Raw genomic sequence first — 13233 nt, forward strand, 5'->3', positions numbered from 1 at the left:
TTGAAATATCTATACTTTAATGCTCCAGGCATTTAAAACATTCATATATAGTTGCCTTATTTCAAAAATCATTTCCTCTTAGGTGCAATTCTATGTCCAGGATTGGATGCACATCCACCAACACTGAATCCTTATGAGAGCATCCACATGCCACATGCAACCTACTTTGGCACCTTGTCATTTTTGTTCATAGATCTCCTTTTGCCACATCCATGAACACAACCACAACTGTTCATAGAAACACTTTATAGCATCATTGACATTGGCTGGTTCTGTGGCTCACAGCCCATTTCCAGTGCTCCCCAATGTCCTGTGCATGTGAGTGTCATCCCAAAGAGCTACAGAAACCCCTGTCAGCTGGTGTGTACACCAGCTGCTGCTCTACTATAGCTCACAACACAGAGGCACTTAAATATCCTTGGCAAAATGGACTTTATAATTGCCATTGAAGTCAAGTGTCAGGGGAGGGGCTTTTCTCCCATAATTAATGAATAACTCTGATATAGATTTATAGGTTCATGTCTGTATACAGCTGCTATCAAAGACTTACTAAACTGCTTGTGTAAATTAAAGCATGTTTGATTTTCCAGGTGCTTGGATGAGATGCAAACTGAGAAACTGCTTGGCCAATACTTATACTACGAGTATTTATATTGATATTTGATTGTTCTTATAGAATTGCTTGCTTCAAAGAGTTTTTTTTTTTTTTCTTTTTGAGCCTTAATCCTTAAGTAATTCTTCCTAGGTAATAATGTGTTTGTCCTGCTTCCCAAAGTAATGGTTCAAGGCAACTCAAGACATATGGTTACCTGAGGTTCTGATTCAGTCGGCCACAGGTGGGAAGGGCCATCAACTTCTTTCGAACTTCATGGAGACTATAGCATGTAGTCAGCATTGAGAACCTTGGGACTAAAGGCTCTTGAGTCTTCTTCCTGTTCTCCTTTGTTCTCACAAAAAGCCCTTGAGGTAGTCCCTGGGCCAGCAGACATCTCCATGAGATAAGATGCTAAGGCACAACGAGATTATCTGGCTCGTGTGACATTGTGCAGTCAGATGACAGAGCCAGGAATGGAATCAATATCCAAATAAATAACCCCCCCCCCAGTGATGGGCAGCACTTACACCAGCTAACCGCGAAGACTGGCTGGGGAGCCAGGCATGACCATCTGTGCCAATGACATCATGGAACGGTACGAAATGGTACAGAACCAACCTTCCTACTCGGTGGGAAGTAAATGCATAAAATGGTTGAAGCTGTCTGAGGAATGAACCCAACCCTTCCCATTTCCCCTTATACAGATGTTATGGGTTTGTTCTAGTTTATTACAAAAACCTGTCAGGATTCATAAAGACTTATTAACATCTGCTTTGTCAACTCTGTCACCACAACAGCCAAACACTTTTGAATGCCCCTAGGATTTGGGTCCAAGAACATACATAGACCTTGCTGTCTCCATTACTGGCCCTCCTAAACTAACCAAGAATCCAGCACTTTCCACTGTCCTAGTGAGTACATCTTCCCAGGATGTGGCTCATCTCTCTGCCCCCTCAGACATTTCTCAGCACTAACCCATCAGCTGTGCTGGATCTCAAAGACTGACTTAATATCAAATGTTTTACTTTGCTCTGGTTGCCAACTTTGTTACCCATATTCTAGGCAATCATGGCACCTTTACCCTTTAATTCCAGATTCCCGTGAGTTGGGACAGTCTTTAATTCAGTGTAACACATTTGGTCACCCATGGACGAATGTAATAAATAATTTCATCATTCCATGCCTTGCTGCAAGTTCCCACCTCTCATTCTATCTTCTCTACCTCTTTTGAGAAAGCCCCATTTGACTGCAGAACATACCAAGTAGATGAGCATAAAGAAGCACTTGTACTCACCAGAAAGCACACACTATGATCTGGGAAGAAGGGCAGCTCTCCCTGTGGCTTCCAGGACACTCTAGAGAAGAGCCTATTTACTCAGCTCTTACTGAATACACACATCTTCTTCCCACTGCTTCAGGAGTGGGCTCCTGAGAAGCCCATAAAATACGAATGGACCCATGACATGGAAACCACATTTCATAGTGCACTTTTGTTGACATGGGAAGCTGTGCAAAGCTCCAAAAAATGCTTCTTTTTCACTCAGGCAGGACACACCCTCATTCTGAGGGTATCCCTCCTGTTACCTACATGCTTAATCAGACAGGGCCCTTTCTGGAATGAAACCAGTCTCTCCAGGCCCTTGGAGTCAAGGAGGACAGATATGGGGAGAGCTATGAGGTGAGGAAGAGGATGGGGAATGGCATTCTACCTTCCATGACTCCCAGAGAGGGTTATAACGAAGGTTTACGGGTGAGGAAGGGAAGAGGAACTGCCAAGCTGCATTCAGAACTCTGATTAAGTCAAAGATAACTGAGGCTCATGAGACTTCAGAGACTCCCGCCCACCCATACCGTTAAGTAAAGTGAGATACCACGTTTTAGTTTTTTCTTTCTTTCTCTCTCATGCTTATTTGATGCTTGCAGATTCATCAGGCTTGCTGCTTTTGTTTCTAAAACATGCAGTGAGCAAAATACACTGTTTGGTGCCCACAGGACCCCTGGCAAGTGTCTGCTCGCACACCACCAGGAAGGTGACAAGCAAGAAGCCTTCACTGACAGGCCAGTGCACAGCACGGGCTGTCCTGCAAGCTTGTCCAGAGTTTAGTGGGACATAGTGTCGCAGAGGGGATGTGCGGGGAACATGTGGCAACCTCCAAAATGCTCTAAGGTCCAATCTGTCCAGCGAGGCTGCACTGGACACAGAGCTAAGGCACTAACGCTGCAGCAGGTGGGGTAACGCCCCTCAGAGGTTTCTGGGCTACATCCTGGGAAGGAGGGAGCTCTGCTCCCTGTACCACCCAGGGCCAGAGACTGCTCAAGGGCTGAGATCCACCACAACCACACCCCTGGTTCCGGCCCTTTAGAAAAATGTTGGCTTCTCCCTCTCGGTGCCTTGCATCAGTCTCCTAAGGTCTCTGCAATACTGAAGGCAGCACCTCTTGCTCCCCCCCCGCAGCTGCCTTCTCTTCACACACTCTTCCCGCACATCCGTTCCCAGCATACCCCGATGGGGAGCAGTCCAGTCTTCTCATGCTCCTCTGGAGCAGGGTTCCATACATTTCCCAAGGTGGTTCTGCACCTTCCCACCCTTCACAGCTTGATGAACGCAGCTGGCTGCGGCACCTGCTCCACGTCCGGGGGTGGGAAGACGCTGGATATGGCTATGTCCACGATTCCTTGGCACAGTTCTGCATAGAGCTTCCTGAAATAAGTTTTGAAAGATATCACTGAGGGTATTCATCAAAGTGCAAGAGAAAAATCAAAGCTGGGTGTGTGTTGGGGGGAGTGAATTTCAGTGAGGATCTGCCCTAGAAATGTCATCATGTCCACCTCTGTAAAGCTTGTCTCTGAAGATAAAGTACCAACAAGAGGCTCTGCACCCAGATAAAATAGGTAAGGCAGTATTTGAGTTATTTTAAAGCAGCGTTGATGGGAACAAAACAAGCAATTCTGGTGACTAGCAGACAAGGTAATTTCAGTAGGAGTCTTGAGCCTGTGAGGGACTGCATGGAGGGGCAGGCATCACCCAGGAAAATCCCCACCTTCTAAGGGAGAAGGGGCACTAGTGAAGACTGTGGAACTGACAGTTAAGATGGGACCAAAGAGAAGAGAGCAAGAGAGTAGTCAGACAAAGAATGGATGACAACTCAGAAAAGCAGGGAAAGACAGAAATGAGGTAGCGTGTCTGGGAAGGACAAGATACTGAGTGAGTGTGCGTGCTGGGTGTGAGAGAAGGCACAGAGCCTAGACCAGCCAGACAGAAGAACTCAGGGTAATCGGGAGAAGGGGACGTGGAAAGCTGAGCAGTGTGCTCTAGTCTCTCCGAGGCGCCACCGCAGGGAGATTTAACCTTCTCCAATTTGCTGTGGTTCCAATCAGCACACTGGAGTCCCCCCCACGCCCTGTGCTGAGGACCAGTAACAACTACAACTACAAAGCAGGAGTATGAGGGAACCCCCCACCACCACATCCCTTCAGAACAGCAGGGGGCGCTCTGCCTGATCCCCTTCTGGGACTCTATGGGCAGCACCAGTCACCGGAGCCTGCTGCTTTGGATTGAAGCTTGGAGCAGGCAGAAGCCAGAGATGTGTGGTCCAAAGAGGAAACATGAAATGAGGCTTTGGCTACTGGGGCCCCCTACCCCAACTTGCTCAGGAAGTGTTGGGAATCCTAGTGGCCAAATCCAAGGACAGGAGTCCAGACCAGCCTGCTCTGGACAAAGTCTTAACCATTCTACTTCCCAGAAGATGCTGTGACCCACCAGCTAGGAGGAGGTCCTCTTATGCCATTCCCATCCCTGTTGCCCAATGACATGTCCACCCAGCAGCCTCCCCATCACAGAACTTGTCTCCCATCCCTATCCCCTAGGCTGCTAGATCTGCATTTCACCCTGTTATAAGACCTCTGGGAAGCCATGCTTCCTTCCATTTTCTCTTAGAAAACCCTTCATCTGTCCTTCTCTTTCCATTCCCAATCCCCAGTCCCCTCCCCTCTGTTAATACAATCAAGCCCCCATTTTCAACAATTTGGTGGCCAAATTATTCAAGCTTCCATTTCCGAAGGGATAGAGACATGGAAGCCCTACAGTGAACAGGTTAGTTTGCCAAGAACCACAAGGTATAAAAATATGCCATGCTGGAGCCAATAAATGATACACAGACCAGTTTCAAGGTGGCCAGACCAACTTGTAGATACATTGGTGACAAGGAAGATTTAGTGTGGCATGGGTATCTCACAGTCACCAGGCCCGCATCACTGGAAGCCCAACTCTAGGGGATCCACACATAAAATCATGTCCCTAGAAGAATTTGGGTTGGTATGTAAGGTTGAACATATTATAAAGAAATCGTTTGCATTTAAGCTTGCAGTTGTTAGCTAGTAGAAAGGCAATAGAAAGACATTTCTATTTTTTATATAAATCCAAGCAATTGTAAATCAGGTGAGGCCGGTGAGACACTCGGTTGGAAAAGACACAGGAGTGACAACCTGAGCTCAGTCCCCAGAACTCACGTAAAGGTGGAAGAGAGAACTGACTCTGCATGGTTGCCCTCTGACCTTCACACACACTCTGTGGCACATGTGTCCCTCACCCACTCTCACACACACACACACAATAATAATAAATAATAATATAATAATAATAATAATAAAGAAAGAGAAAAAATGGCAAGCGAGTGAAAAACACTATTAACCAGGAAGTATGGTTTGCTCATTCAAAGAATATAGACAGAGACCCATGTAGCAGGCACAGGGTCAGGCTCACAAACTCAAAAGCGACCAAGAGAAACAAGGCTGGAGACATCATAATGTGAACATTCCATAAAGAAAACAAAAACAAACAAACAACTAGGTGTTTGACAGCAATTAATGCAATAGAAGAAATACCGAGGCTCTGGAGAGAGCAAAGGGGAGCCTTGGTGAGGGAGAGCAGAGACTCCACAGAAAGCAAAGATCGCACACAGAGCTGGCAAGAGCTGTCACAGGGACTGGTATCTTTGGTTGAGCTGCAGAGGCAGGCGAGACAGAAGCCTCATGGGTGGAATCAGGAGTATGGCTTCTCCCTTCTCACTCAGGCTGCTCTGGGAAGGAAGGATTTTATGGGGGCAGTGCAGAAATAGAAATTCTGGTAAGGAGGCTCTTGGCAAAACATCCCCCCAGTGATGGGAGATGACTGAGGAACAGGAGGCTGGAGGCAGAGTCCACAGGATTCGTGGACTGAGGGGATGGCCAGAAAGCAAGCTCTCTGCCAGTTCCCAAGGAGGGAGATGGCAGCTCCTCCATTCCCTTAGCCATGGAAAAGTCTGGAGAGGAGGACAAGGGATGGGGCTGGCTTCCTAGTAGACCCACAGACATCCTCACAGGATCTAGGGAAGGCAGGTAAAGACATGGGTCCAGAAGTCAGGAGCTACATTAACTTGGTGGCTTAACCAAGTTTAACAAGAACAGGTACAGGGGAGGTGGAGCAGAGGGCCAAAGGCCACTCAGTGCCAGAACCTGATCCTTGGTGAGGAAGAGAGTCCAGCTTGCTTGCAGCCTCCCTACTCAGCCCCATCCGGCATAGAGGGACCAGAAGCCACAGAGAAGAAAGATTCGGCAAGAGGGATGCAGCTGCCATAGGGAAATGAGGACATAAAGGAACTGCCGGGTCTAAAGATAGGTTTGTCATTTCAAAGGATGCTTCCCGGAGGAAGATCAGGCAGCTCCTGAAAATGCTGTAGTCCAAAGACCGGTCCATGAAGAGGGCAGGCTGGGGGAGTGTGTGTACTTACTGGAGTAGGCTTCACGGAGAGGCAGCTGGAAAATGGATGCAGGCATGTGGTAATGGGAGCCCATAGGCACGAGAGAGAGGTAGCATGGGAAATGAAGAAGGTGGGAAGACATCAGGAGGGAGGAGTGGGCCTTTGATAGAGGGGGCAGGAGGAAACGCTGCACACAGGCTGTCCATGCTGACGGGAGACTTAAGAAGCACCTGCTCTCCTCCACCCTTAGCATCTCTTGCTGGTACTCCTGGCATCAGCTCCATCACCCCGAGAGGCCTTGTGTTAAGTCATAGCCCCTTTGACACTCTTCTCTACTACAACACTTGTCTCCGTCTGTAACCATATTCGCCCAGTCCTTTTCCTTCCCCACACCCACTGTGGGACCTGGACGCTTAGGCAGAGCCTAACAGGCACCTGTTGGCTGTGGGGACTGAAAAATGCAAGTGCATGATCTACTCCATCCCCCAAATGCTGGCCTTTAAATTATCATGTGTTCACACTGTCCCCTGTGGATAGAGCTTTCTCCCAAACCACAGGACAATCACGCCAGCTTCTCCAAGAGGCAGACATGAGATCCATGGTAGGCTCTGACATGATGAACACGCATCTTCAGAACATCAAACAACGAACGAAGAAGGTTATCCCCTCGTAGTTTGCCTGTACAAAAGATCCTCCACAAAAGTCCAGCTCCCTCTCCTACCACCCTTTCGTACTCTCTAATACACTATCACCAGGCAGGATAAGGATGATGTCACCCTGCTTCCTAGGTCAGGCTCTCCTCAGCTGAGCATCTAAACTTGCATACAGCCCAGCACAAAGCAAGGTCCCAGTGTCCCTCTGAACAGTCTCCCACTGTGCAGCTGAGCCCTGTTGCCTTACATCCTAGCTCAGGGATGCCCTGGGAAGCCCTTGAATTTCACTGTCTCTCTTATTCACAGGGTCCAGCTTATTCATCTTGTCACATGAACATCCCAGTGGCAGGTTTCTCTCACAGTTTGGGGTGGGGGGTTGTTTTTGCTGTTACTTGGAAGCAGGGTCTCACTCTATAGCTCAGGGCATCCTGGAATTTACTGTGTAACCCAGGTTGGCCTTGATCCCACAGCCTCTCTAGTGCTGAGGTTACAGGTCTAACCCAGCATAGCTAGCTTTGTCTTGTTTGAAACCCTGGTGGCATAAACACACAGGGAAATGGCTCAGCTAAGCCCTCCCGCCACCCAGGGTCTCCAAAGGACTCGCCTCACTGTGACAGCTATCCTGACAGCAGTCAAAGGGTCCATGCTTGAACCTGTCACACTACCCAAGGTGCACATGCAACTTCCAGTTGTTCAACACAGGTGGGTTCAGGCTTACTGAGCACATGCAGGGGCGCCGTTGACTTCAATGAGCCAGACCTTCAGCCCCTCGTCCACCATGAAGTCGAAGCCAAAGAGCTGGAAGCTCTGGTAAGGGAGGTACTTGGTGCTGATGGCAGGCTCCACACTCATGAGGCAGCTCCTGCGAGGTAAAAAGGGAGAGCTAACTGAGAATGGAGTGGTGGGGGCAGAAGGAACACACAGACCATACTTGGAAGATCTTATACCAAGTGTGCATAAAAGTCGGTTTCTACTTACTTATCTTTTTCAATGGATAAATTCACAAACCGATTACTCAAGAGAAGGCTACCTGTCAGACAACTTGTGAGGCACGAATGCATTGATCCTGTTCTTCCAGATCAAAGCTACTAGTTCAGAGCCCACCACAAGCAGCTCTTCAGCACCAAGTCACCACGCATCTCCATCAATGCAGATGTCACTAGCTGTTGCCATAGTTGTTTATGAGAATCGCCAGCTGGCCAGTGAGCCCCAGACACTTGCCTGCCTCCCCTGTGCTGGAGTTTCAAGTCACTATACCAGGCTTTAAACATAGGTGCCGGGATGGACCTCAGGTCCTCATGCTCGCACAGGGATGACATGGCCAACTGAGCCAGCTCCCCAGACCACATCCCTGGATTCTGCCTTGTGAAAAGTGGACTGATACTTGGTAAAGCAGGATGCAGAGGATCCAGGAAGCACTGATTCCTCTTGCTAGCTCTAGATTTACTGCCAACTACTGCTAATGGAACATCTAAGATTACAAGTATTCAAACTAGGCATTAAAATCTATCACAAAATTCTTATTAGCACCGACAGCTTTTTTGGAACTCACTCCGTAGACCAGGCTGGCCTCGAACTCACAAAGATCCACATTCCTCTTCCTCCTGAGTGCTGGTATTAAAGGTGTGCACCACCATGCCTGGCTAATGCCTGTGATCCTTCTGCCTTCACCTCTTTCGGCAAATCCTACCAGCATGCACCACCACAGCTGGCTCCAGGCATCCATTAATAAACACTGCTCTCACGAACCAGCATGCCTGGATTCTTTACCATTGATGCCAATAAACACACATATATTACTCAGGAATTAAAAAACAACATGACAAAAACTTTGGAAGACTAATAAGATAGGATAATGGAGACGGGTGAGTATGACCAAATTATGTTAAAAGCAGGCATGAAAGTGTCAATGTACAGGATGTGTGCCACCACCACCTAATGGAACACAGTGTAATCCTGCACGCAAGAGGCTGAGGCAGGGGGTTCTTGAATTCAAAAACAGTCTGGATTACATAAACTTTGTCTCAAAACAAACAATGGGCTGGAGAGTTGGCTTGGCAGGTAAGAGCACTGGCTTCTCCTCCACAGAACTCAGGTACAGTCCCAGCACCCACACTGGGGCAGCTTACAACCACCTATAACTCCAGATCCAAGAGACCTGATGCCCTATCCTGGCCTTAGCCAGCAACTGCACACACATGGCATACACATAAAGATAAAAGGATAGACACATTAAAAAAAAATCTTAAAACAGACAAGATAAAAACCCTGACAAACAAAACCAGGGAGGGAGGAGTGAAGAAAAAAGAAAAGAAAAAGGCACTCTATTAACATTTTAAAGCATTTTCTCTATGAAAGAATATCTTTGAGTGATTTTTTTTTTTTTTTTTTTTTGTCCTTGTTTTGGACACAGGATATCATTGTGTCTCCCTGATTGCCTGGAACTCTATGCAGACCAGCCTGGCTTCAAACTCATAGATATCTACCTGCCTCTGCTGGGATTAAAGACGTGCATCACTGTCAGAACACTATCCAAGAATGAAGTCATGTGAGAATTCTGAGTGCTTGTACGAAAACTCCAAAAAAACAAGAGTCCATGTCCTCAGTTTATTCGAAACACAGAATTATTCTTGGAATGTGTTTTCATGCTCCTCCCAGTTGTAACAGGTAGAGGTTAGTTTATTTCAGATTACTCGATTATAGCTGGCTCTTGTTATTTGTTTATATACCTTATGAAAAAGCATGTTTTTGCCACTTGTGGCTTGTCCTGTGAATGTACACTTTACTCAGGTGACTTGTCTTCACCCTCAGAATATAAATTGTCTGAATAAAGTTGGCTACTGTACGCGACATTTGTCTAGCTCCTCCCAAGCTCCACTGCCTCAAGAGTGGCAAACACACCACCATGCCTGGCTCACTTAAAAAGTGTTTTAATTACAGTGGAACCAGGATGTATCCCTGGTTCATGAAAGGACTTCGGGAGCCCATTCCCCATAGAGGGATACATACTCCCTTAGCATACAGACATGAGGGAGGGCCTAGGCCCTACTCCAAATGACTTGACAGATTTTGATGATCCTCCTGGAAGGCCTCACCCTCTCTGGGGAGTGGATAGGGGGATGGGACAGGGTGTGTGGGGGGGGTGGGCATGGGAGGCTGGAAGGGAGAGGGAACTGGGATCGATATGTAAAATAAGAAGAAAATATATAAAAATGTAAAAAAAGTGTTTTAATTAAAATATATTTAAAATATAATTAAGCAAAGGTTAGCAGTTTAATGAAAGAGGGGCAACAACAGAAAAGGATAAAAACACAGGCATTGCAATCAGACACACAAAACTGAACCTTTTATCTGCTGGGAGGTTAGGATGAATAATCCACAGGAAAGGGTTTTTCATCATTAGAGGCTGCAGGCAGTACACCTTTTTTTAGCTGGAGTAGGAGTCAACATGGGGGCTGGCTAGGGAAAGAAAAGCTGAGAGCCTTGAGCAGCATTCAGGAACAGCACCCCTGCAGGGCAGGGAAGACTGCAGGCAGTGGGGAAGCACCCAATAAACAGCGCCTGAAGTTGGGGTTCCTCCTCCGTGTAAAAATCCAGAGAACGTGACATGTAACAATTCCAGACAAAGGATAGGTCTAAAACATAAGAACTAAGAAAAAACAAAACTAACATATAAGGAATAAAACCCAGACGTCTGTCAACTGCTGAAGGGATAAACTTTGGAATATCACACAATGGAATAATACACAGTGACAAAAAAAAAAAAAAAAAAAAAAAAAAATACTACTGCTGTGTAGATAAATACAGTGTCGTGATGGGGACAGGAACCATTTCACTGTTTAAGACAAGCAGACATGACTCTGTAGCGATAAAGATGGAAAAGGAAGGCTACCTTGGTGGAGGACTCTTATTCTAAAGGAGTTAAAAGGAATCCCTGGGGATGCGAAATCTATTTTATTTCTTTTTATGTCTTTATTTGTTTATTTATTTTGGAGGCAGGGCCTCATTATATAGCCCAGACTAGCCTGGAGCCCCCAATCCCGCTGCCTCAGTCTGGCAGGTGCCAGGATCAAAGGAGTGTGCCCACTATCGATATTTTATATCATGATAGTATGGCCATGATTAGGTGACTATGAACTCACTGAACCACATCTTGGGGTACTATACTTCACTTTTTAAAATTACTAGGTTTTGTAACCTATAATAAAAAGTACTGACACTAAGAAAAAACACCTTCTAGGTGTACAAAGAAATGAATCGAGAGGGGAGAAAAGACATTAAAATAAATCAGGAGCAGTAAATACAGATACAATGTATACTATTAAATAAAAGATATGCAGACAGGATCCCTACAGCTAGCTAGAGCAGATGAAATCAGTGAGCTCTGAGTTCAATTGGGAGACCCTGCCTTCAATATGCCTCTACCTACACAAGCACACATGTGAACCCACACATGGACACAGGCACCTACACATATACATGTGAACACACATACAGACACACAAACCACACATATCTACACCTGCAAAAATAAAAATAGATAAAAAGTGAAACCACACAATGTCCCTATGGCTATTATAATGGGATTATGAAAAATCCACAAACAACAGGATAATAAGAAAAACTGCTGATATCACACAAGGCAGGGTGTAAGCAACAGGGAAAATAAAAAATTTTGATATGATAAAAATAAAAACACAACCTCATATAATTTCCGGAATGTAGAAGAAATAGAGACATTGAATAATTTATTGTTACAAATGTTTGTCTTTTTTAACAGAAACATCTCAAATCAATTATCTAGCCTTTTACCTTGAATAAAGAGTAAACAACAACAACAACAAAAATTAAATTTCCCAAAGAGCAGACAAGAGACAATAATAAAAATCATAAAAAAAAACCAGTTAATACGGCCTAAAATTGATTAAAAAAAGATTTAATCCAGCCAAGTAAAAAAAATTATCAATACCTTGAACAAAAGAAGTATCATCATCATAGAGTCTACAGATGATAAAAGGAAAATTATAAATGGTTTCTGCCCATCAATTAGACGGTGTGACAGAATCTCTTAAAAGGCATAAACACCCAATGTTCTGGCAAGAAGAAACAGATAAATCAAAAAGGGTCAGTGAACTTACCTTATTATGTGTTTGATTTGCGTCAAAATGCCACTTTCTAAGGTGATATTCAGAGCGCTGCTTAGGTACTGGTTGAACTCCTCGAAGAACATTTCATTCCCTTCTTCGTATTTCCCATAGTTCTTTGAGAACTCTTTCTGAATGCAGTGGTTGGTCAAATGGCAGGTCTTATCTTGGAAATTATCTACATGATATGGTTCTGAAGCTGTTCGGAGCACACCCTCTCTATAGAGGTAGATGTTATACTGATGGTCAACCAGGACCCAGCTTCTGCAAGCCAACAAACACACAGTTTTATTCAATCCCCACATCTTGATTTATTATTATTTTATTATTTATTTATTTATGTTTGAAACAGGGTCCTCTGTGAAGTCCTGGCTGGCCTGGAAACCTCCTTTTACGATATCTGCTTGCCTCCTTGCTGGGATTAAATGTGTATACAACCACCTGGCACACAGCTTGCATTTTTACAGGAATGGGACAGTGAAGAAAAGGAAAAGGTTCTAGAGTTATGTAAGGCAAATCGTGAGTTAGCCAAAATAGTGGATTAGCACCATAATGAGGCAAATGAAGTATGTCACCACAAGTAATGAGAGGATTGAGTTCCTTTTAGAAATAGACAATCTTGAAGGCTATGCATGTGTTTGAGGTTAACCAATACACATTTGCCTTTCTACATCTTGACTGGTACTACAATCTCAATAACATTTTCTACACAGAAGAACTCAAACAGAAGTAGCAACAAAGATGAGAGGCTCAGCTGTGCTGTGTGGCAACGCGCTGGATACAATGTTCCACTGAAGTCACATCACCTTCTCGACTGGCCCTAACACATTCTGAAAAGATGGCTGAGGCCAAGGCTGTGGGCAGCAAACATTACCGAATGTCAAACTTGCGGTGACCAGGCTCAAGGAGCAGAGGGCGCTCGAGGTATTTCTGGATCACGTGCACTTGACCCTGGTTGTCTATGAAATCCAGAAGTTCTGACGCCTCCGAGGAGATGAGGATGCCTTCACCTAACGAACAAAAGTGGCACAGACACCAGCTCATTCCAGAGGGAACCAAAAGATCCATAGAAGGGATTCACTGGCCTGCCTGATCCTGGATCA

At 45.5% G+C, this 13233-nt stretch overlaps 1 protein-coding gene across 1 annotated transcript in view; it reads right to left on the reverse strand.

Moving 5' to 3' along the window:
* The window catches only part of Ttl (tubulin tyrosine ligase), a 27924-nt gene continuing 14691 nt past the window's right edge, over window positions 1–13233 (reverse strand). The window contains exons 4-7 of the mRNA XM_051183412.1: window positions 13005–13140; window positions 12125–12394; window positions 7705–7848; window positions 1–3296 (exon numbers count right to left, since the gene is read on the reverse strand). Coding sequence (XP_051039369.1) covers window positions 3185–3296; window positions 7705–7848; window positions 12125–12394; window positions 13005–13140 — 662 coding nt within the window. The 3' untranslated portion in view covers window positions 1–3184. The remainder of the gene's footprint in view (window positions 3297–7704; window positions 7849–12124; window positions 12395–13004; window positions 13141–13233) is intronic.

The sequence above is a fragment of the Phodopus roborovskii genome, unplaced genomic scaffold (genome assembly GCF_943737965.1).
Source record: "Phodopus roborovskii unplaced genomic scaffold, PHOROB, whole genome shotgun sequence".
Lineage (NCBI taxonomy): Eukaryota > Metazoa > Chordata > Mammalia > Rodentia > Cricetidae > Phodopus > Phodopus roborovskii.